General features: G+C 42.2%; 1 protein-coding gene across 4 annotated transcripts in view; it reads right to left on the reverse strand.

Moving 5' to 3' along the window:
• The window catches only part of roraa (RAR-related orphan receptor A, paralog a), a 171,020-nt gene that overhangs the window by 44,013 nt on the left and 100,445 nt on the right, over positions 1-26,562 (reverse strand). For 2 of the 4 annotated variants that reach the window (XM_034141325.1, XM_034141327.1), the window contains exon 2: positions 16,635-16,664. In XM_034141325.1, the coding sequence (XP_033997216.1) occupies positions 16,635-16,664 (30 nt within the window). Of the gene's footprint in view, positions 1-2,633; positions 2,772-16,634; positions 16,665-26,562 lie in introns of those variants that run through there. The other 2 variants (XM_034141328.1, XM_034141326.1) reach the window with 1 other exon arrangement.

A 26,562-nucleotide genomic window follows, 5' to 3' on the forward strand; every position in this document is an offset into this window, starting at 1 on the left:
AATGTCACTCACATTTACCGAACTCTTTTAGTGGTCTTGTTAGTTACCCAAAAAACAGTCAAAACCTCACAACTATTAAGATTTAATTCAAGCAAGGGTTAATCGACTAATCATTTAAGCTCAAATTTCACATACTGTCGTTTTCAAAAAATACAAAATGGAGCTCTCTAAGAAAGGGAAATACTCCATTAAACTACTTGAGTACATTTACTCAGTTACATTCCATCAATGCAGCTACCTTTACCTCACAACGATGATACTCTTTATGAAGTGTAAATTATATGTACTGTAAAAGAGACACACATTTTTACCTTTTCTGTCAATCTACAAATCTACACATCAAACAACTTTCTTTAATTATGTAATTGGAATTTTCATCCTAATTGTGCTGAGTAGGCTGGCTAATTTGCATGGGGTAATGAGAGGGATGTTTCCATTACAGGTAATTAGGTACTTGAGGGGCGGTGGTGTGGTAGAGAGTCTGAATAGAGAGGGAGAGGTGGGTAGAGGAGGGTGCAGTGGAGAGACAAAGCCACATACATTTTTGGTATAATGTATTAGAATATTTTTGAAGTGTACAATAGAAAAAAAACGTTTTTTTTAACACCGAAAAAGCATGTGCAAGTGCTAACAGTTATGCCATAAGGAGAAAGAAGTGCATGGCAAGGCAGCAAGTCATTGTTCTGTTCATCCATTTCACTGACCATTTTCAGGAAGAAATGACTACTGCCGTTTAAATTAGTTTCCAATTATACAGCTTGTTCACATTTTAATTTAATTTCCGACATGGTCACAGTGTCCTATCATGACACCAGCAGCTCCTATCAAACTGAAAGCACCAAAAAGGGTTGAGACAGAGCTAAAAGTAGACGTGAAGACAGGCAGAAACTGGCTAGGTATAACTTAGATGTCAGTATGTCTCATCTTTACTAACATGACTAAATAAAAACAACATAAAAATATACATTAATTCAAGAAAATAAGAAATATACACATTCAAATGCTGTCTATTCGGAGCACTTTTCCTAGAAAAGCTACACAGCACTCCATTTTATCAAAAAAAAATATGAATTCATAAAGCCCTTCACTATAAATTGCATATAAAGGACATTAGGTCAAAGGACATTTTTCATATGCATCTCATTGAAAAATAGATACAAGGCTGCCCTTCCTCTCAATTTCCCAACTGAACGTGAGCCACACTTTATAAATGAATTCTCACACACTGTAATCAATATGGAAAAATATATTAACACTGTGGTCAGAGTTGCCAGTCCCACACAAAAAGCAAGATAATTAACTAGAATCTACATCAGTATGACTAATACGAACAGTAGTAAATACATTTGATAATAGCGCTAATTCTTTTACACATTCATTTTATATTGGTATAAATTAACATGTATACAGACAGTATGTTGAATATTCCACAATGCTATTTTGTTTTGCCAGTAAATATGATTTAAATAAAAAAGGGAATTTATTTCTGGACAGATGGAGAAACAAAAGAGCAGAACATATCAAATGAAATGATCATTACTGATATTTCTCAGTGAACACAGAATGACAGCTGCATGTGCCTCCTCGTGGTTATTGTATTAGACTGAATCATGAGGACACATGAGCAGATTTATTTGGATATTTCCACATTTCTCTATATGGAATGATGAGTGTATTCATATGTGCAAAGAGAATGATTATGTGTTTGTGTGCAAGCATGCATGAGAGAAGTGTGTGCTGCACTGTATGTCTGACTGCACTTTCACTGTCTGTCTGCGCGGATGTGTGTGTGCGCATGTATGATGGAGGGGGAGGAAGAGCTGGGATTAAGCATACTAGATCAACATCATAGCGACTGGGAGGACCCAGTCCTGCTCTCATGGCCACACATGTAAACCCGACTGCCCAAAAAATAGGTCAGTGGAACGCAACACACTATCACACACAGATGAACACACACATGCACCGGTATCAACTCATAGAATCAAAGTCTGCCAGTCGCGCCAGTGTCTTGTCGCCCGTCTGCAACCCACGTTTAGCACTGCCACGCACATCTTCCCGCGGAACAGACACTTCCTCTGGACTGGAACAACAGGATTAAGAACGGGGCAGAAAGGAAAAGCGACAGGAACCCCCCCCCCCCTTTACGACCCTTTGCCCCCTCTCCCTGCATGCTACAGTACCTTATATCTATGCCAACAAAAACTTCTGCTCAGGAGCTGTTCTTGTCAGAGACGTGCAAAGATTACACCGGCTGTGGTTTCCTCAGCACACCACACAACAGTGGCAGCCAGGAAACACTCACATAGAATGAACAAATCCAAATCAAAGTACCTTTTTACATTTTAGAAGTTAAATAATTACAGCTCATGCTCTTTCTCTGATTTAAAACTAATAAAGAAAAATCTGTTCATGCATGAAAATAAATATAAAGAAAGCATCATTCACTTAAACACATTTTAAAGCATTGTTTTACAGTATCTCTCCCTCCCTCCCTCCCCCTCTCACTCTCTCTCTCTGTCACACACATGCCTTGCAAATGAAATGCAAAGAGTTGGCAGGCTATGAATAGCGGAGCCGTACTTCCCTACTTGTTACTCAGGATGCAGGATAAGCATGCGTTTTGCTCTTACCTTTCATAGCTGAAATCACAAAATACATCATTAAGCTTCGAGTCCATAAGAGAACAACTATCACCAGCGCAAAGCCCTCCACTGCTGTCTCAGCAGCAGCTGGCCAGCACAGCTCTGTCTCTCAGCCTCCGAGCATGACCACACCAGAATCCATGTGACTGTGACATCAGTGTTCATGTCTGACTGCTCCCCACCCACTAGCCTTTGATTGGCACAGCAGGCAGCCAGTAGGGGCGCTGAGAGCTCAGGCAGGGAAGCTGGCCCTCTTCCCACTGATTGCAGTCAGAGCCTTGTGTACCGGCTTGCTAGACACAGCACACTCTCGCTATCTCCTCTGGCTTATCTTTTTAGTGCAAGGATAAAGTCAGTTTTTGCAGACATCAGTTTTTCACGCTCTTCTTCTGTCCCTTCTACTCTTTTTCTTCTTTTAAAAAAAAATGGTGCAATGTCAAAGATGAGACAAAAGTCAAAGAGGGAATAAAACGCTAGACTGGGTTGAGAGAGGGGTGAAGGAGAAATAAGCTAAGGGAACAACAGAGAGAGGAAGTTAACATAAAGGAGTGAAGAGGATAGATAAGAGAGGGATCTGTCATTTTTTTATGTAGCTCAAAGATGCGCTCTTCTCCTCCTCCCTGTCTGTAGATTTGAGTGATCAGTGTGAGGCCAGATGTCTGCGAGCAGCGGTGGGCCATACACAGCGAGAAGATGAGTGGAGACTCAGCTTCCTCCCCTGACCTCTCAGAGGACCCGCATGCCCCTCTCTCACTTTCACACACACCGACGGCTTTCACACACTCCTTTTGACAGGTGAAGAAGGGTAGATAGTGACGGAAGAGTTTGGATGATCCCCTCCACCCCACAGCGACCGGGCGATGAGTTTCCTGCTATAATTTCTCCTTCTCTCCCCCCTGTGCCCCTCGCTCTCGCCCCCTGCTTCCCATTCCAGTCCCTACCTCTCCGTCTCTCTCCTCCCCCTCTCCTCGCTCATCCTCTCTCATATGATAATCTGTTCTGACTCCTAACCAGCTGCCTCTCTCTGATACAATATTCTGGTTTTAGTGCAATCCAGCCTTGGCCAATAACCACGTTGCATTTGGCATTTCCATGAATAAGCTGGCGCTCATATCATCTCGTCTCAAGAAAAACATCATGCAGCTTCGGTTTCAAGCGCTACAATATTTGTAAACTAAAAATTAAAAGGAAACAGTGTTTTTTTTATGCAAGAAATATTTAAAATGTTGATATTTTAGAGGCTCATTTCACATTCTCTACAGAGGTATGATATGAATAACACAGCAGCACGGTATCTTTGCAAGAAATGTTCAAAGCCTCTAAAGGGCAAGCATTTCACATTAACAATGCGATTGTAAGAGACATTTGGATTTATTATTTATTCCCGTTTCACACACTAAATATCTATATTCATTGTATGCCTTCTATTGTGTTCTGTTCATTGAATAAAGGTACTTCTAACCACATATAAAATGGAAATGAGGCTCAGCAGCTTGCAACATAAATCTTCCCATGACAATGTTTCATTAGGACCTCTATGATCCATTAGAGACACTAAACACATTAACTCACATTGTGTCAACACTGGTCTCTTATTGCGCATCGTCTAATGAACAAAATATCATTCAGAGGCTGATAGCATCAAATGAAGCGTGCCTGGGTTACAAAGTACACGTAGACAGGCCGTGGTAAACTATTGAAAACAATGTATTGTCAGAGACAGAGCAGTTGTCTCGTTGCCATGCTGCTGTCTCCCCATTATATCTTCAAAGTTCACCAGATGAGTCAGGGCCAAGTCCCACACAGGAACATGTTTAACTGCCACTATCTGTGGTTGTTTCTCAGAAACGAGCTGCTCTAAAAGTCTTTCTCAATACACTGTGAGCTATGGTTAAGGGAAGAAAAAACCTTAAGGGTTGCGTCTGCTAGCTGGTTATCCAAGAGCATCTGAGAAGAGGATAACATCTATATAACCGTCTGAGCGCCAGGAGAGAGTTGGAAGGAGCTCATGTTTTGTCTTCCTCCAATCTTGTGAATAAGTGAGGATCTCAGAGAAATCTCTCTATGCTAGGAGAGTAATGAAACAACTTACACAACTGGCTACTTCCATCAATACACAAAGAAATACCTTTAAATGTTGTTTCAAAATCAATGTGGAACAGAAAGAAAGTGTACTTGAGAGCTGCAGAACTTTTCTGTGTACTACAAGGTACCCCATTGTCCCTTAATTTGCCTTCTCCATCTACACTTTCCCGTTTAAAGGGTTGGCTTACCAACATTACAAAATAAAATCCATACTACTTTTTACCAAAGAAAAAGTTCTTGTAAAAACTGTTCACAGTACTCTATATTATGTATAGGTAAAGAGTATGACCATGATGCACAATGTCCGTTATCTCTCTATATATTTCATAAAGGAATCAAAAATAGTTTTTTTCAATACTGTGAGCTCCACAAATACAATAACATTCATTGTCATTGTACCACAACGATCCTTTGAGAAAAACCTTGTAAACCAATCTTGATGTTGTTCCACGCTTTCAGCTCAACAACAAATATACTGCCTCCAACTGTATATAATTGTGCTTAAAAGACCAGGCCTCCCTAAGGAGAAATGTTTCCTGCAAAGCTGCTTCATTTGCTCTTGATCACGCTCTCCCTTGACTGCTCCACATTAGCAGTGACAGTATGCCAATACCCTGCTGATACCTTTTCATTAGTGCATTGATTAAGCCACAAAGACTCTGATGGTCAAAATGTCAGCAGGTAATAATGTGGAGATCACTGATGAGTAGCCATCAATAGAGTGATTTTATTTCATTTCTTTACATCTACATTTGAAATATAAGTCGAAGAGCTTGATTCAGTGGGAGGTTTGTCGTTTCTGCAACAGCGGCCCTCAACAACCGGCCTCACTAACACTGTTGTGAGCGGGGATAATTTAATGAATGCAGGAACATTCCCGGTACTGTCCATGAGTGTGTTGCTTTGTCTATGTTTCTGTGTAGTGCTTGTGAAAACAAATATCCCTCTGGGACCATTCATCTAAATCGAACTAATGCAGTTGCGATGACTGGTACAGACACTATACTGTGTTTGTGCATCTATACCAGCCCGGTCATGAGTCCCGCACTCCTCTTAGATTAATTCAAGCAAATGTATTTACTGTAAACAAGCCCTGTGGATTGGTATTCAATTGAGATGAGGTGCAGAGCCTCCATGGTGCCCCTGGAGGAGAGGAGAGGGGCTGATAATGGCCTCATTAGCAGTCTGTCAGTAGCCATACCACGCTCAGCATGCAGCTGATCCATGTTAACTCTAACAGCTCCGGACCGGCCGCAAACATCTACTCCTCGGCCTCCGACCCCACAGGATAAATAGTTATGGACTTCCTCATTCGGTGCCTCGATCTTGTTGTGAGTTGAGGCTTTTTATTCCACCACAAGAGCCACCTGGGTGTTTGGAACCGCAATTCTCCGCCTGAAGCAGCGGTAGAATTAACAAGCTTCAACAGGCACTCCATGAAAACAATACAGATCAATTTAATATAGATGCCAAGGAGAGGAGGGCATAATATTAGAACCATAACAGCACCAGCCCACACCACACAATCATAAACCAATTTAGGGCCATTCCAGGCAATTTCCTGGGGGCTTCCACTTGTGGGAAGACTTCAATAAATCACACAGACAACAAAGGGAATATCTATTTCAGTGAAAATAGAGGACACTATGTCCAGCGGACTGTTGGGGGTTGCATTTAAAGACCAGTTTAAATAAGAGAAGTGAGAGTTTAAAAACATACTACATGCAGCTGCTGTGGGTTTATTCTGCGTGGCTACAGGGAATGCTGTTAACTCATTACAGCTAATGGGTTTTCCATGGAGCAAAGCAGTGTGTCTAGTCTAAAAGGTAGCAGCTGTAGGTAAGTCTTGTGCTTTTTACAATCTTAACAGTTACACTCTGATCAGGTGACTGTATACACTGCCCTCCTTTATATACCCAGCAACCCCGGGGCCAGCTCAGCACTATTCTCTCTGTTTCTATCTGTCACTCAATACACATACCCACAGTCACAATATTTATAGAACAGCAGGGTCAAAAGGAAGAAATATGAAAGTATCTAATTCCTACATAGGTGAAGTGTACACCCGTCAACTGTCATGTAATGTGAATCAACAACACAGTACTTATAGTGAGTGGTTGACAGGGCTATAGCCTTTTGTTTTACTGTCACGGTTATTTATAGTATAATTTAAATCTTTTTTTTTCTGAACAAACACAAAAATAGGAGCCTCCAAATCAATTCAATCAAATGGTTTTGTCAAAGAGAAAAAATGTTTAAGTACTGTCACTGTGGTAACAAAGCCAATGTGTCCTCCACAGACTGACCACACTTCATATGATTAAAGGCAGACTTGCATACCTGCTTAACATTCACAGATGACGAGAGGCTGTGAACAATATCATAAGCACTTCACTTGAATTAAAACATCAAAAGGCCTACTTTTTTAGTCAATGTTTTGTTTCGTGGCAGCTAAGTTGTCACTGTTATTTCTCTGCTCGATTTAAGCTAAGTGAAATGCCATTTCTGCCTGTCGGTGGGCACTTCAGCAGCAACAACAGTGTTTACAATCTGCTCACTGGAACTGGATGTTCAGTTGATTGATACAGCCTTGAAAAAATATGTGCCACAAAGGTTATCATTTTAGTGCCTGGAATAAATCAGTTTATTTATTTGGTTTATCAGATGAAAAGGCAGTGTTAAGGAGGGATCATCAGCGCGGCTGGAGTGCTATCATATATCTCACGGAACAATGTTTCAATAGATCAATAGAAATCAGATTTAACAATGAATTGCACTGCATCTCCTTTGTGCGAAGCTGCCCTTGGGGACAGAATGGAAAGGGATAGGAGGAAAGAGAGAGAAGGAGCGAAAGGGAACGAGGAGGGGAGATTATCGCAGGCATGGCAGTCTGTGTGAGAGGCTTAGCCTGGCTAGGCAGGGAGGTGGAACCCTGTGAATTCTAATGAACTGGCAAGTCTCCCCCAAAACCAGCTCCATCTCCATGGCAGGAGGACGGCAGGAGGGAAGGAGGAGGTGATTAAGAAGGCGCAGCCCCTCCACCGCAAACCAAACAGAGCAGGTCATTCTCCCTGTGATAATTATGGCTATAACCAGGCATGAGGGATTGGTAATGGACCTGCTTATTCTTCATGCCCTGCAAACGCAACCACTGAGCCTGTCAAGGGGAAAACCATGATGATGTGTTTTTTCTTTTTTCTGTTAGTGCTGTGACTCTAGTAAGAGTTGCGATAGCTGTTGAAAAGGGCAGCAGGGGAGCTTGGCCTTTGAGGGAGAAGTTAACGAATGAACTTCATTATTGAGGAGCATACCAGGGAGACCCCCTGGAGTGTGTGATGTATTACCCAGCGTCAAACTTACACACTCCCCTAACATCACCAATATAGCCCGACATAAGCTCTGGGGGGGAGGTAGGCGTGTAAACTAAAATAGTTAACCTTCTGGCTTAAGGCTATAGAAGAAAATAAGATCATAGAGAAAGAAAACTCAAATGTACAATATTTGTGTTATTAAAGAAGTTCTCAATAGAAGAAAATCTATTTACAACATTTATATCATTTATTTCTCCTGCTTTTAAGCTGAACAATTCCACCATTATTCTCTCTATTGAAACTCCAAAGTGAGTAATGAGGCAGAGCCGTTTCCTGTGACTGCTCAGCGCAGAAAGCCTAAGAAGAAAACGGTTTTAGCTTAAACTAACACATATTAAATGTTCTCCCTGTGACTTCAGGTAATGCAGAGGGTCCGCTGAGGCACTCCAGATCAACGTAATGTAGATTACTCTCATTTATTAAAAGCGGCTCTGTTGAAGCATGAAAGTTACTTTTCCTAAGTTCTATGATCTTTATAAAAACAAGGGAACCACCAGAGGGACTAATGTTTTCTCAAGATTGAGGGAGATCTTCAGGCTATGTGCGACTTACACCACTTAGCCCCCACTCCCCTTCCCCCCCCTACATGGGGCCGCCTGGATGGAGTTTCTCTATGGTGGACGGGACGAAGGAGCTCTTTTACTGGGCACTCTCTCAACACTTTTACTCTTGACTTATGAGGATGCCATTGGTGCAGGGGAGTGATTCATCACTGGGTGTGCTCCTCTTGCACCCTCACACATTAGTAATGTGGTCCGCTGAGGAGGAGTCCTGTCATCAGTCTGTACCTGGACCCTCTGAACAAGGTAGGTCAACAGGAGGCAGCAGCGGATGGCCCACTTTTAGTCTTTCACAGCACCTTTAAGTTTCCTCCAGCTCTGCCACAGCTGAGCCTGACGGACACAGTAAGACCTGGAGAGGGGGGGGGGGGGGGCACTGCCTCGGCTGGAACTGGTGTACCCGCTAGATCTGTTGACTCAGGGATGCTTGTCCGCACAGCGCACAAGTACAGCAGGCCAGGTGAAACTTAGTGAGAGGTTAATGCAAGGAGGAATGGTATCTTCATTCAAAAATACTAAGTGTGAAAGCAACAAAAAAAAGAAGAAAATATGTATCTAGAGAAAAACAAACAAATGACTCATAGTTAAGATGAAAAGTTCTCGACTTATCCATCTGAAACCGCCTGGGGATATTTCATCACAAGACTCCCAAGACTTCTGTAATACAAGGCAACAAAATAAGTGGCAAACACATGATCGTCTGTTCTTTTACAGAATACAGAGCCACTCTAAGTCAGCATAAGCCTTTGACCTTAACATAGCAGGTAATACACATTTAAATACCTACCTCAGTATTCATGTTTGTCATTTTACTTGTGAAGATTAGGTGTAAAAAGGCTATTTGAAACCAAAACACAGGATTAAGGGATAATGCTGCTCTGTGTCTTGTGAGTCGACCTTGATTCTGTAATCCAGCACAATACTGGAGAACAGCATATTTCTCTCTCTTGTACGTTCAATACTCTCACTGAAGAACAGCTCACGCTGATGTAATGGCAAGAGCATAATGGTGCCAAGTTGAAAGAGAAAGTCATCTGAATTAAGGGGCGCTTCATTCTGATGTTGTATTGTTGTAGAACTGGAAATATGATTACAAGATTCGTACAAACACTGTTGCCAGTACCTTTACATAGACTGGATTTAAAAAGAGGCTAGACGAAAGTAGAAGCTGACCATTTTTTTTGCATGTTAGAAAAGGGAAAAAAACATGTACTGTAGGTGAATTGATTTGAATTAGGCAGACCTGCACTTTAATGACCATGTTGAGAAATGAACTTGATCTTTAAAGTGAACCATGCTGCGGTCGGCCGCGGCGTTATTAAGGACTGTGCCACTTAATCAGAGAGGACGCCAATTTAGCAAGGAGCTAACTATGCAGGAGGGACCCTCTGTGGCACAAACACATTAAAGAGCACTGGGTCACCTGAGTCGCGCAGGTATACATGCTTTCCTCTCTTCTCCCAATTTGCCTTATTTTCCTGACTCCATGTCTCCTTTCCTGTTTTTTTCCCTCTTCTGCTGCAGACACAGTAAAATAAAAACCTGCCTTTGATGTCTGGGATCCTATAATGCTGAGCAGGAGAAATCCGCATGCCTGTTATCTGTAGAATCTTAATGATGACGGCTAACTTCACAATGGGTTAACCACATCCCTCTGTTCTCCCACTGCACACCCACAGAAACACAAATTAATAGCAACGGGGGAAAAAACAGCCTTCCTCTAATAAAGCAGATTCAACAAAATGTGCACAATGCGATCAGCACAAATGTCAATGTATAATATCACCGAAAGCTTTTGTGAGCACGTCTGCTTTCTTCTCTGTCGATGTAACTTTTTTTTCTTCTTCTTTAGTGTCTGAGTAGGATGACATTATTTGCCAGAAAGATGTGATCCTCACTTTGAATGTATCTAATTAAGTTTAAATAAACATTTCATGCTGGGTATATACAAACAGTCGATTTTGTCGTGTTTTGTCCCAAAAAAAAATCTTTTTTCTTTGCTGCACTGTGACAATTCTGATTGTTCTTGAAATGGTGCTTACAAGATATTTCAAAAATATTTTATTATATGGGACATCTTACTCGTTGCATGGTTTATTCAACAACATTCTTTTGAATAATTCAGGAATGAAATTATATATGTAAATTTTACCCGTCTTTATTCATGCATAATATTGCATCAGAGTTTTCCCATCCTTAACATCCATAATGGGATATTTCTGATAAGAGTTTTTATTTTGTTCCACTTCACTTTAGTCTAATTTTGTCTCAAAGTGCAGTTCAGTGAGAAGTGAAGACCATTAATATCAGATACATGCTGGTCAGAGTGATAAGCTCCGAGAAGGAGATACTGTATTCAATATGTATCGCTGTGACTGAGGAACTTGATGATGGCACAAGGACATTTAATTATGGCCCACATCTTAAAGCTTCCCCATCAGCATCAGTCAGGATCATATCTGGAGGAGCTCCATGACCTCCGCCTCTGTCGCCCTCCATGAATCAAACCTTTCACTACATGCTGACACTCTTGTCCTGCGCTGATTCTGTGTACACCATGGGAAAGTGATGAGACATCGGAAACCTGATGAGTGACGGATAACCTGCGCTCGTGCAAAGTCTGGCCGACTGTTTGCCGCCGTGAGCACCAGGCCGTCCGTGCCCTTCCAGCCATGCCAACGGCTTCGCCTGGCAGACGCCACCTTCCCCGCCTAGCCCCCAGCCCCTCTCACCTGAGGTGGCAGACAGGCGGCAGAAGAGAAATCGCCCGCAGCAGATGGGGCCACTTACTTTGGCTGGCCCAGCCGAGCATTGTGTCCTTGTCACATGTCACTTACTCTTGTTTTCCGGTCTGACAACACTTCAAGACAGGGCCTTTCAGTTTTCGTTGAGACACAAAAGAGTAAGGGTGAGGGAAAAGCTGACGAGGCCTCTCTTCGCTCCGGCTCAAATTCTCTGAAAGAGCCGGCACCAAGAGAAGAACCAGATTAGGAGCCAACAAAAGCAGAACTCCCCCACAAAAAAGCGGCCGTGCACCCCTACAGTTCTCCTTACCATTCTCCTCCTTATAAAACACCCTGGGCCCCCAGGAGGTGATACAAAAAAGAAGCTTCTATATCCAGAGAAACATATGCAAAATAAAAAGAGGCATGTACAAAGGCCATTTGCAATTTTACAAAATTGCAGAAAGACTGCTTTTACTGAAAAACGACAACCTGCCATATTGTGTTGGAGAGGAAAGAGTATGGAAGCAGAGGAAAAATTGAGAAAAATCATGCTGGCCTGGTTTACGACAAATAGATAGCTCTATTGATTTCCCTTTTACAGTGACTGTCCATCGCTCACTGTTGTGATTACACTGACCTATTTCAGAAAAAGAATAGCCGTCTATTATAGATTATACCAAAATGTCCAAAAAGAATACTCTTTTCGTGGCACAAATAAATAGAGTAAGATGAAACATAACCTACAGTACAGAGGGAGAAAAAGATTGTGTCAATTTAAGCGGTCAATGTTGCTCTGGGAGAAAAGGAAACAAGGAGTTCTGGTACCATGCTGAGAATCAAATAACGAAGAGTGGCTGTGCTTACTGGGGCCTCGTACTGCCAATTTCAATCCTAACAAAAAAGGATACAACATTAAAATATTTTCATCGTTGCTCAAACAACCTTTAAACATAATAATTCCAATTTGACAAACTTGGAGTAATGTTTCGTATAAGAACAACAGAGTATGACATATATGATAATAATCTAATTCGCTATTGTATTGTGTTTCTTTCTCTAATACACTACAGCACAGCTCAGTGTTGTATGCTTTGTGCTGATGATTCCTCTGCGTCTGTGTGTACTGCTGTGTGTGCTCGTCCTGCTCCACTATGTCTGTGCTGCGCGTCTCACTAGACTATCTCTCTCTGTGCGTAGCTCAGGGGACTCTGGCTGGCTGATCTTCATTATCAGCCCTAGCTTAACAATGTACTGGATGCACTTCCCACATGAGTGCAACTAACAAATCCCCACAGAGCTGAATCAAGGCAACAATGTGATGAAATACCTTCAAACAGCCACTGAGCATGGAACACTGAGCTATGCAGAGACAACTCACACCGCCTCAGGCGATTCCACAGGAGTGCGCCTGTTGCCAAGCAAAATTAGACAGCAACTGGGACATATTATTCTCCTAAATTGGCAATGTACAGCACTATTAAGCACCATAAATCTCATGTTTGATTAACTGAAAATATCACAACTCACAGAGTCAATGCTTAGCATTCCACATTCTCAGATGTGAGAGCATTCTCAGATGCTTTACGGAGGGAAAAGCTGCCATTGAGCTATGTGATCACAAAGAGTATTATTGAGCTTAATAATGCTGTTAGTATATTGTTCCAAACATACACTACTTTTATGAGAGAAAACGCAAATGCATAAAGACATGAAATCAACAAACTCTTGCTTTATAACGTTGCTCAATGACTGATATCATTGCACTATAACTCTGCACTCTGTTTTTCTAAGACAGTGCAAAATAATCTCAATCATCTAGTTCCTTTAACACAGACTGTTGTGTTATTGCTATGTGAGACTGACGAGAGAAACTCAATACAGGCTGCTAGCAAATAAATGAAGATGCAGGAGCGAGGCCATGTTTCTCAATCAGTGTAAGGAGACTGTCACCAAAATGGAGATAAATATAGGGTGAAACTGGGACCCTCTACGTATCTGTAAGACTGCAGAGAGGAAGCCTCATCCGTCTCTTTTCTCTCTTCCCGGAGTTACATTTGTACTACTGCCTCCCTCTGGCCACTCTTTTCCTAAACTAAACTCAAGCACACACTACATAGCCGCATTACTACAGTGAACTGGCAGAATGACACATATCATCGTGAAATATAATAAAATAAAATACAGTGACAATGAATGAATAGTGTTTGAATTATATTTGTTTAATTTAAAGTGTGTTTAGGATGCTAACATTTTTCAGCACGAGTTAATAGTGAAAATTCAGCTCAATAGTTTTCAGGACAAGTTGGGATTTTATTAAAACATTGTAAGGTTTTTTTTGTTTAGCATTGCAAACTGTTATGTTGTATGTATTTTCAAGTCTGTTATAAAGCATACTTTAAAAAAACAAGCAACTTGATATACTGATCATAGTCAGTCAGACATCAGTATATTGTACATCTACAGCTGTAAGAGAGAGAGAGAGAGAGAGAGAGAGAGAGAGAGAGAGAGAGAGGATTAGCTGTTGGTAATCAGGAGATCTGCTCTGTTCGCGGAAGAGCATCCTGGCTACACGGCCTGTGTGAGAGCGTTAGCTAGCGCTCTGCTTCTCGAGCTGTGAGACAGAGTCCCAGACTGCTGATGGTAGATTAGAGGTGAGACGTATAATCTCAGAGTAATCAGCTGCTGCATCTGATCCTCCGCTCCACACCATATCTCTCAACAGGTCCAAACAGACACTCATCTATAAGCAACGCTGCCTCGCTGAGGTAGGAGAAGGTGACACTGTGTATCTGGTGTCCGGCGTCAAAGTAAAACTACAATGTAAAAACTAAGCCCTTGATCTTTTGCTATCACCACGTCCCTGGCAGTTTAAGGGACACATCAATTTCTACTTAAGTCAATACAACAGAGCATATATAAAACTGTCAGGGAACTTTACAGGAAAACCACAGCTGACTTCTTGCTGAGAACTATAGCTTTGTGGTTAAAGACAGAGCTGGCAAGAGACCACCCGTTATGGTGAAGTACAAAAACAAGTGAGAAGGGAGAAAGAAAAAAGGGTGATGCCTCACACTGTAAATCTACTGAAGTCCTTTTAACAGCCAGAGTGGGGAGAAGACAGCACAGTCATTGGCACAATGATATAAGTATCTGTTTTCATCTAGCATGCTTCACCTTCTGATGGCTTGGTGATTAGTCCAGCCTGGTGGATGGAAGAGGGAAAAGAAGGAGGAGAGGAAAGGAGAAGACAGTGGAGGACAGGAGAGGAGAAAATAGGAAAAGGAGAGGATAGGAAAAGGAGAGGAGAGGATAGGAAAAGGAGAGGAGAGGAGGAGAGGAGAGGAGAGGAGAGGAGAGGAGAGGCTGCCAGTGAACAGCTGCCCCTGTAATTTATATTGATGAGGGGACTGGCATGGCGGGGAGCTTCCAGCAGTTTGATCACTCAGGCAGAGTGGGGAGTTAGTCAGAGACACGGCCCATCCCTGTGGTCTGGGTTGGACTAGGAAGACCTCCTAAAACACACACACACACTTGCACACACATGCACATAAAAGCATGCCTGCCAAGCTCACATTACGAGTGGCGGTGTGCACTGGTGTAGCGTTGGGAGCCAATGTTTTCACTTCGAGAACAGAAATAGATCTACAGCCAGATTATTAGGGCAGAGCGATGTCCCTCATTATTACTCCAGCAGCCATTTAATCACTAGGCTTCTCTGAGAAAGACCTCCCCTCCATATTCTCAATGTCCATTAACTGGCCCCTTGAACTTCTTCTTGTGCACACAACTCTGACAAGGTTTAACAGCCGCTTCCTGTCTGTGAGGCACAGCAATCAACTACTTGTTAAGGGGCTTTACTTTGATTTCCGCACATGGACAAGATTTGAATATTTCTCACTGATATGAGACAGCGTAGTCCAGTCTCTGCCCAGGGCTTTGAACCCAAGACTCCTAAATCATGCTCTTTGATATGAGCCCCCTTCCGGTGTAGAGGTGCTTAGCGCTGCACTAATTAAGATAGTGGAGCGGTGGATGGTGGGTCAAAGCGTTTCTGTTCTACCTTGAAGATATTCTGACACAAACACGAGCAAGCACACACACACACACACACACATCAAAAAATAAATACCACAGACCCTCCAGACAAGCAAATAGCTTAACACACAATCATGCTGCTGTTTTGACGGGCTGTTTGAGTAAGGTATAGCTGTCTAGCGGAGAAGATCATATCCTTTGCCCCTCTGTCTGATGTAAGAAAGAGCAGGGGTGTTTTACAGGGCGAGATGCAGCCTCTCACAATCTGAAACACTCCGACCGCTCTTACAGAAAAGCCCTCTGGCCTTCCCTCTCCACAAGTTTCATCAGAGTGATCAGAGGGAAAGGATAGCCTTCAGGGTTAGTTTCTTCCGTTCACACAGTGGGGTATGAACACACACACATAGCTGTACACACACCCATACACAGACACACTGCAGTGCACTACACAAAAGCATTTTTACATGACTTTTCGATTGCACTTCACACGTGTCAGAATACACTACAAATCTCCTGGAAATCATTGATTTCTACAGGTTTGTCTGTTCATCAATTCTTCATGAGCTGACTAAAATTGAAAAGGCAGTGTTGGTTAGACAAGTCGAAGCCTGTGTACTATTTTCGTAGTGCACAAAGAAGTCTTGTATCTCACATGTGAGACGTGTCATATACTGTGTATGTATCTTTCAATTGCAGTGATATGATCTGTGCTTGAAGAATACAAACTCTTGGTAGTTAATGCAGCCTCAGAAGTTACAAACCACCACACAACACCACATCCGCGTTGCTCAGCTGCAAGGCCTTGCAGAAAACAAAGAGGTGCTTCAGCACAGTGTCTGCTTTAACTGTGCATGATTATCAAACAGTCATGAGGCTGCATCGCATTTTAATTTCCTCTCTGGGGTTATCATCAAATTCTCTCCAGGATAGAAAAATATGAAAGAGTGAAGCGGATGGCACGGATATAATTGAAGGTATTGGTTTATTGCAATACTAGTGAGGCTACAATATGCATATAGGCACTGATGAATGAAGAGTCAGCAGAGATAGAACCAAGATGATCTTATCAACTGTACTGTATTGAAGCACAGTACATTTGTTTCTTCCCATTTAGTGTGAAGAGCTTTTCTGAGAATCAAACAACACTTTTACAGCCTCAAATTGTAGCGCAACAGAAATGAAAAGTAATTACAAAAAAACATTTGTACTCACAGGTATGCGTCTTCTTTGTTACTGAGATACCTGTAAAGAGAAAACAAAGAAACCATTAAGCATATATAGGAAACAACAGTAAAATATGTAGCACAAAATATATTTTATACGGAGCTCTGCTTAAGGCCAACTGAGGGTGAGGATGGTGATGATGAAGAGGTAGACCCTGTGGTCCAACAGACTGTCACTGTCCAAGGTCACCGAGGTGGCAGGCCCAGGGCAATTATTTGTGTATGCTGGTGTCTGACCTGAGGCCATGCTACATCAACATCCACGACAAGGTGGTGAAACTCTATCCTCTGCGGGCAATGAATACAAAATTATACTAAAACAAACAACATTTGGAATGCTAATTCTGCTGGGCAGTCACACTGATTGGACCTGAGCACATGACTAAGCCTTTGGCCCAGAGCTGGATGGAGGCACTTTGACCTCAATGTTGGTGTTTTAATCCTTTATTTAATCACGTAGTCTCATTGAGATTAGGATCTCTTTTTCAATGTATAAAATAATGTACAAAAAACATATCAAAAAAGCATAACACATAAGCATAAATCAAAACAATCAAAGACAAATTAAGTCAGAATAACAGGAAAATATTTGCATGCACATTTAAAAGACAAGGAAGCTGTTAACCAATGAATGGTTTATTATTATTTCAAGAAGATCGTGATTGATAAGAGAATCAAAAGCATTACAATCAAATTGAAATAATCACGGAGGCAAAGTAACTTCAGATTATATTAATGAGTGATTTACTAGGAACATTAAAAAGACCCAAAACAGACCCTAGTGTGACACCTTTCCTGATAAACATAATATTTTGCACCATTAAAATCAACACCTCTCGACAGAAAATCATAGACTAGTTATCCTTTTCAAGAAAATTGCAACGTTCATGATCTCGAAAGCTTTAATAAGTAATAAAAAGCAGAGCACTGACAATGTCACGAGGCAGTAACAGGGTCATGTCATTGTCTAAATTCAGCCATTAAAGGCTAATATTACTTCCAGACAAGCCTGTGCTGGAGTCCATTAAAGAGTCCAATCATTTAGCCAAGCAGGTAGTTTTGAATTTGGACGGTAATTATTTTAATCAATGAGACAACCTTCCATATATGTAGAATTATACTGCATATAAGAGTAAGGTCAAACATATTAGCAAGCGGCGCTGCAATTAAATCAGCACTGAGGCGTAGAAGATGAGGGATCTAAATCATAATCATCTTTAGTCTTCCTACAATGAAACTCACCAGTTTAATATAAACCTCAAGCTGAGAGAAAATATAAACCAGTAGATGTAGAACATATTTGATAAACCATAGATAAGAAACAAGCAGTGTTGTGTGTTTTTGCAAACTGCTTATCAAACAAGTTGCCAGCCTGAGCGCTGTGAGTCAGACCTGGCGGAGGCTGAGGTGGAGCGGGGCTGCCACTGCTCATGCTGCCTTTCCTCGCCCCTTCGGGTGTCAACTCATCGAGTGAGCCACTTTGGTTCTTGCTGTGGCTCCGGCTGTTTCTCCTGTCTGCAACATTGGTCTAATGCCCCGGGAGCCTGACGCGGACGAGCGCACAGCCAGCCGTGGTCCCCAGCGGCCCGTCGGATGCTCATGCTTTGCAGGGCGATAGCACACTAATAGATCCCACTTGTCATGCGGAAGCAATGGCTAATTTTTCTACAGCTTGCATTTGAAACTCGGGGGACGGCGAGTTGACATGATTCAATAACTCTCTGTAAAAAAGGCGTCTGGCCGGAGATAACAATGTTTCAGACACGTTTGAGGGGAAACGAGTCAAAGAGCAACGAGGGGGAAAACAAATAAGCCCTTCAGCCTCCTATAGACATACACTCAGAAACACATAACTAATATCAACTCCACGGAGCAGAAAGAGGGAAACAGTCAACGAGGGGCCAGCAGTCTGTGATGCAGCTCTAGCATTGTTCCAGTGCTCAGGGCCAAAAGTTCTGTCCAACTGTGACATTACGCAAGGAGAAAATAAACAGTAATCCAGTCTTAATTTTACAATTCAATCAAATGACATGGATGCCAGCAAGGGCTGATGGTCCATTAAAGAGCCGTGGTCTCAAGGTGCTGCAAGCAAGGCAACTGTACAAGCTTATATTAAGCAGTTAACTGGCTCTTTGTTTTGATGGGTGAGACAACCTCTTAGACCATGTAAGGAACATAGCTGGTGTGCTTAGTGGAAACTGTATTAGAAGGAAATAGCATATAAGCAGCTTTTTCCTGGCTGTTTGTCAAGTATTACTGTGTTACAGACACAACATGCAGACATTCACAGACTATTTTAGGGGAGCCTGGAACAATCAGTTATTATTTAATAATAGGCAATTTATTTCATGTAAAATGTGACATATAACTGAAAGAAATAGCCTGAGTGTCTTTAGTGCGACCTCAGATCTTGAAGTTGTAAACCACCATTTGGTTTGCACAATGTTTTTAACAAAGGAAGTGAAAGACACACAGGTCTGCGTGAGAGAGACAGTGTTTACTATACATGTGTGCTTTCGCCCAATGCTAGCCACAGAGACCACACTGAAGATACTCAGGAGCTGTCTGCTGTCACAGGCTGGGGAACTGATAAAGTCTACATTTATCTGGCACTGTGAACTGTCATGAAAACCTCAGATCTTCAAAGCTACTTTAAAGATGCAGTACATAAACAACCATAATAATCATTATATATCCTTTTAAATACAATGAGGCCCACTAGAAATGTTCATTAAAGTGTAATTCTGATACTTAGTTAACTTAAATGTACCGCACAATAGTTAACATGCTATATCTAAAAGCTACATGAGGTCAAAACTATTTCAGGAGGAATATTTACTGTTAAACTACCCTGGGGAATTATTTGTGTAAACAAACACAGTTTTGTTTACTGATCTTTGGACTTTTCTTTACACAAAGGATTGTGTGTATCTTGAGGCCCTACAGTATGTTCCACCAAATACAAATTCGAAGAAAAACAATTTGAAACCTGCTTTGTTTTAATCTTCCCGCGATACATTTTGCCTGTCTTATTTGTCCACCATGCTACCTGTTGTGGCGTGTTATTGCAAAAATGCAATACCCTCTTCAGTCAGCAGAAATGTGTACCACATCAACACCATGCTTGTGGTGTGCAAGTGTGTCCTCATGCCTGTGCTAGAAAAACAAATGGTTTATCTACTTTGCACCTACTGGTCAGAAACTCTGCAGCATACTTTTAGAAGGTTTTTTAATAAGTCAATAAAGAAACAGATTCACAGAAAGACATACTGTACTATAAATCACAAACTTCCAAAAGAAACTCAGCCAAAGCATGTTGTGTGAGTGTGTGTGTAAGAGTGTGTGTGTCTGTCTAATAAGGAGCCCTGACAAATGTAGTTTGTCTCCCACACGCAGCATCATCATGACCACCTAATTATATGAAAACAATTCCTTTCATAAATTCGTTGTAAGGTGCAGAGTAACCCTCAATTCTATCCTTTTACATCAAAGGCACATTTGGCTTGTTGCTATGCAGGTTATAGGAACAGGAGGGGCGGTTAGTGGGCCCACTTCCTCCTCTGTGTGTCATTCAGAGCGCTGTGATTGGAGGTGGCAAGGAGAAGGGGCCACAAAGCCAATGAGTGAGTCAGGCGGTGAGGAAGAAGGAGTTTGCTCTGGGCGCTGACATTGGCAATGCCTGCCAGCTCATGTCTTCTCCACTGGATGGCAGGTTCAAAGGTCACTGTGGAGGTGAAACTCTCCTTGGCTGATTAACAGGCTGCTGTAAACATGCTTTCAACTTAAGTATCAACGTAAATAAACAGCAATGTGCTTTGAGGAGATTATTTCTACAGGCACTAAAGATATTGAAGTTAAAAGGCAAACCTGTTGTCTGCACGGTGAGCTGAATTCTAATTTCCACATTACCATTCGTCACAATGGAAGGAGGGAAAGTTGTCACTGTTTGGCCTTTGATCAGTCATATTTTCTCTAGCATTGGTAAACAATTCAGCATATATTCTCATGAGACATCGCCTATGCTATGGAGGAAGAGAGGAACTGTGCAGGTGACTGGAGGTTAACCTCCACCACATCTATCTGCAGGGGGGCACACATCCTGTAAACATGCCACTTAGACAGGAGGAGAGTGAGTCTGGGTTTTGGCAGCCACAGTGCTGCAACCGGCTGTAGAGCGCCGTGCCATCGCCGGCGTCTCAAAGTGACAGCGCTGTAATGAAGTCTGAGGCACATGGCAGGCTGTACGTCATAATTTCAGGTTCCTTAAAGCCTGACAGGGAATGATTATCATGGATGGTTATTGTCACCCTGCCTCCCTGGGAGACGAGGCGTGCTCTGGGGTTGTTGCACCGTGACATTCAAAGTTACAGTCTCCTTCATATAATGGAGCTGTCCTCTCAGCGCGCTAATGGGAGCGATCCATTTAACCTGTGCCAGAAACACACAGACGAGGAAGTTCCTAATGCGAGGCCTCTCCCGTGGGGACGTCACACTCCCCCCCTGGCTGCTCCCTTCCTGCTGCTTGATTCATTGACTGGCGCTCCTCACTTATCCTCATTCACTGTTCAGTCTGGGGAGACAGGGAGGCTCGCTTCCTGCCGCCTGCTCCACATGCCACTGATGCACACCTGACGCACACAAGGACACAGCCAGCGCAACGGCCCAGATGCAGGAAGAGCCGGCGAGGGCCCAGTGAGGGACGGGATAGACACCTACAGGTCAATACCGAAGGCCTCGGAGAATAGCAAGAGTACACAGTCTCTACAGTTAATAAGACCTGTGAAAAAAAGTTATAAGGAGGAGGTTTGGTTATTGTCCTGTCTTAATGATGGTAGTTGTATGGGAATGTTAATTTTAGGCTACTCCTGAGGTTGCTGGTTAATGATGGTGCCTAAGCCATGGTCATCTTAGGAATGATAGATTTAGCCACGTTCAGTATTCCATCTTGTAAGTGCTGCTCCCTGCCCGACTGACAAATTGCCTGAGAGAAAATAATTAGAAGCAATGAATGTGTTTCTCTTCGCAGCCACCATAAGCCTCAGAAAACATGTTTTGCTGTTATTATTGGTGCTGTACAAATGTAATTTAGGACCAATTCAGGCTTGAAATAAACTAGAATTTTCATTAGGTGACTTGTTTAGGTAGTCTGTTTAGGCATGTTTACATGTATTTAATATATATTTAATCAAATAATGTAGTATAGGTTGAACAGCGTAAAGTGCAGCATAAGTACAAGGATAAGATCCAAAGTTACTCTTGCCATAATGTAACTCATCTTATCAAAAGTCATACAAAAAGATGGATGGGCTGATTCTAGGACCTCTGTGCTGTTCTAACTTTAACTGTCTTTGGGAAGGCCAAGTTTCATACACAAAGTCATTTAAACAATCCTCCTTTTTGCAGTGACACACTTAGCCTTATTAGTTATTTTACTGCTATAAACCATAAATGCAAAAAATTTAATGATTAAAAAAGCACAATGATTCTAATCAGCTGCCCCCTAATATACTAAAACACTTAATCCATGGAGAGGCCAACTCTCTGGGGAGGCTCAAGAGAAAAATGACTTCTCTGTCTCCAGGCGCTGTTATTTCTGGTCATTTCTAATTGGTTTTAACTAAAAGCAACCACTCAGAGACTCCACAGGTTACTCCAATGCATCACTATGGAATTGTCTGCAAATAGAAGATATACATCCAATTTAGTTTTAGAGGACACCACAATTGTCTTTCAGAAGACGAAAGGAGAAAGGGCAGAAAAAAAAGCTTAGATGTCTCACTGAGGAAGACAAGAAGTCTAAAGATCCCAACGGAGAGGCGATGTTATCAGGGTGACCCTGACATCATAGAAGCCTGGGCCGACTTGAGGTACCATGTCACACGCACCTCACCCCCTGCACATGTCTCCCAGGTCTCATGTTCAATGTCTCCCCCTGTGCAGTTCTGCATTGCTGGGCCTGTTCGTCTCCAGGTGAGTCCTCAGTGCTGTTTGGTGGCTCGTGAATTATACATTGCAGCAGAGGAATTGACGTGGCCCAGGAGGGCCGAGAAACAGCAGGCATGGCTGGGAGGCAGATTGAAGACTCTGACGGAATTTTAATTGTACCGCAGGGAACACTGCGATAAGTGCTATTGTTATTGGTAAGACATTGCTGCACAGGTTCACTAGCTGAGAGCTTTGAAAAATGAGACGATCCAAAAACGACTCAATGTCCAAGGCTTTAACATTGTGCCAACAGTTACTAGTCTAAAGAGTATGGTTCACCATCAGTGTCGGTCTAATATTTATCATTACGCTCTCTACACCCAGTATGCATCTGCAACATGCTCAGAGGACCAGTGAAGGTTGGCTATGGCGAAGGAAAAAAAACTGGAACGTTTACAAACAAAAAAAGAAGACGCTCAATCCGAAACCTCAGAGGCATGCCATTCAGTTTTATGTTGTGCGATTCTGTACAGTACTACAGGTGAAAAGCCAACATGTAGGATTGCTGCTGCTCTGATGTTGTTCACTCTGATCCTGGCTATAGCTGCACTATACAGTAATTCTCCTCTGAGTGCAGGCTGGTCCCAGGGGGCCTGACGGATGCAGGAAGGCCCAGAGCGTTGGTCAAAGTGAGGCCAGGGGCACAGGCAGGCCTCTGTGTACGCTCTGCGCTGGCGGTTCCCAGCCCAGCGGTAATCTCCCAGTGATCCTGCCTCAACCACACATGAAACCCAATAGCCTTTCAGCCCGCACCATAAATAAAGATACACCACATTGAGCAGACCACCCTGGCTTACTTTACAGCACTCTGAATAGGCCACCACTGGGTGTGTTTACACACTTTTATATAAAGGCTTTAACTACAGATGTCAAATGGAGACGTTGTCAGAGGGATGCTTATTTCAAGCTGTGTAATTATTAGATAAAACTATAAATGAGGTTTTACAGTATTTTATTATTTACACAATGTACAAAGAAAAATACAACATAATTGCAACCATTTCAAAACAGAGGTTAGAGGTTTCTCAGCCTCTCCAACAGAAGCTTTCCCCAGGGACAACTCTTGTATATTTATACTTACATTACAATAGATGACTTTAGCCCTGCACAGGTAAATCTGAAGGGGAATACAATTACCCACAGCTCCTGAGGCACACACTCCAGTTATGCACAATAATAACTTGTAAGAGTATTACAGTCGACCAATAGAGATGTGCCCCTTAGGGCTCACTTGTTCAGAATTGCTTAAACACTCACAAGACGCAGCACACTGCATTTAGATGAAGAGGATCTCATTCTACAGTTGGCTTAAATGTGCTTGTTATTGTTTGTCTATTTTGTGTCTCTATACTGTAAGTCACAGGCCATCTACTTCAGGAAACCACAGCAGCAGGCAGCTTTTGCTAAAAGGTTAATGTAAGTTTAACAGATGGAGTGTTTATTTGACTCACCTGTACGAGCTTGGTGTGCATTTAAACTAATCTCAAAAATAGCAGCTATAAAAGATGGGATTAGAACAGGTGAGTTGATATGTGATCTGATATGTGATCTGACAGTAAGTGACAATCTGTTACCGAAGCTGTCCAGGTCTGTAAACACACTGAACACACACTCCCGCTTGTATAATCAACTGGGACTAGAGCTTTGATGACAAACTAATGTCAGCTAATATCAGCTCTATAAAGGCTGACTCAGAAATATATTGCAACCCTTTCATTACCCTCACTCATTCGGTCTCAATTCTCATCCAGTAAAGTACAGTACAGCAGACACTCGTCTAATGAACAAGGGTCTATGGGGAAGGATCACTCTGTGTGAGTGTGTTGGAAGTCAAGGTCCCACAACAGTGGACTCGTGGCTCTGCTGATAAGGACTTGGCTGTAATTGCTCAAAAGGGAGGGAACTACAGCCCCATTAGGTCTGGTCTTAGCACTTGCCAATAAGCCAAACTGCCCCTCTGAAGCCTCCCATGTAATGAAAACTTCCTATGAGATAAATTACATGTCTGTCAATCCACTAATTAATATCACAGACTCGTCTTTTTGGCTTCTCCACATTAACAAAATGAGGGAAAGCGAAATAGTTTTTTGTGAGCACTGGAAGCCAGAAAGGAAGGAAGAGCAGAGGCAAACTAGCGAGCGCGTTGCTACTGTGATTCACTGCAGTCATGGTCGGCACTTAGTGCAGCATCTATTTTTCATGTATTTCATAATTAAAACCTGCGAGTTCTATAAGCCCTCCATGCTCCATGCAGATCAAAGGTAGTCCTATTAGCAGGGAGTTCATCAGAAGAGCCACTCTTCCATTTGCCAGGCAACAGAGCCATGCTTAAAGCACAAATATCCTGTAATTACACACATGTGTGATAACGGGACAGCCACAGAGCTGGACTATGATTAATAGAACACAGATCACAGTTTCCTTTCCTGTTCAAAGCTAACACAACAGAAGACTTTACACGCGAGGATAACCCATGCGTAGCAGATAAAGAGGTTGATGAAAGACTGAATACATATTTCACACATCGCCTCTTGTGGTGCAGGTGGAGTGTGATTCAGTGTGTTGCCTTCTCCCTCCCCGCTGCATTCTCTATGTAAATGTAATCGGAGGATAACACAGGATAAAGCTCTTCAGAGCGAAGACATGATGCCTCACTTCTGCGGGGATAGAGGGATACAAACCTACCTCACATGGTGTAATCAAAAGAGGGAGCTGTGTTATGTTATTCATTCGCCCCATTGACTCTTGGGTAGCTTGATGTCACAAAGAATCCTGGGTGGAGGCTCAGTTTGATAAAGATTTTTTTCCCCCATCAACACTAGAAAGCTAAGCTTTTATTTTTAAAATATATGAACAAAGGGTATATATATACCGTTAATACCTTTGGGTCATTTTATTAGATAGATTTGTAAGATTTTATTCTGAAATGTAGTGGAGTAGTATATAGTTGCTTATGAATCAAATATCCAACCCAAGTCCCTCAGAATGATGATTAAATACAGTACTTCAATAAAATGCACTTAGTATCTTCCCACTTCTCATGTCTTGACCACATCACCACCCACAATCAAAATCGATAAGCCTCATATAGTGAGGGTTAGGGTTAGGGTTGCATAATGCATACATTTATACTGCATCTAAAAACAGCCTACTGTATCTTGTAGCTACAAAGCTTCCTGATGTCGTTATTCTTATATCGTTGGCAGAGGAAGAACTTGGGGTGAAGTCATATGAAAGAGGAACTATAATTAGCAATACAAGCATTTGCACACTCATAGTCATTGCGGTAGATATGTTTATGCTTTCTTTCTGAAAGAATAACAATTCTCCACTAAGATAACAAGCCAGTAAACTTCCTCCAGGCACATGAGGTCAGTCACAGTTCATGGTACACTTTACCCTATTATAACAACTGGACAAGGTAACAGGAAGGGCCTGTGTGTTTTTTAAGTAGGAAGATGACCACTGTAATATACCCTCCTAATGTTACACAATAAAACAGGGCATTGTTCCAGGAGGCACAGCAGACAACATCCTGCAGCCAGGTTACAGAAAGAGACAGAGGGCAGGAGTTTTACACGAGGGAAACATCCAATCATCAACAACAATCCCAATGCTGGCCAAAACAAAGGCACCTTCCCTGAGGTTTTCAGGAAGGCTTTGTGTCATACTGCCAAATCTTTAAAAAAAATAATCTACGTTATAATATCCTTCATGCAACTTTCAACATTGTGATATAAACGGCCAGACGCATACTGTAGTAAGAAGAGCATACAGTATAAACAAATGGCCCGATACGCATTACAGACATCCACAACATACTGTACTGTATGCACAGACAGCCCATTGACACTCAATGCGATGAGTCAAGAGGGGTCTGAGGTTTAGGCTGTGAGCGACTATAATGCAGCCGCAGCCATACATCCTCAGCA

The sequence above is a fragment of the Trematomus bernacchii genome, unplaced genomic scaffold, assembly GCF_902827165.1.
Source record: "Trematomus bernacchii unplaced genomic scaffold, fTreBer1.1, whole genome shotgun sequence".
NCBI classification, from domain to species: Eukaryota; Metazoa; Chordata; class Actinopteri; order Perciformes; family Nototheniidae; genus Trematomus; species Trematomus bernacchii.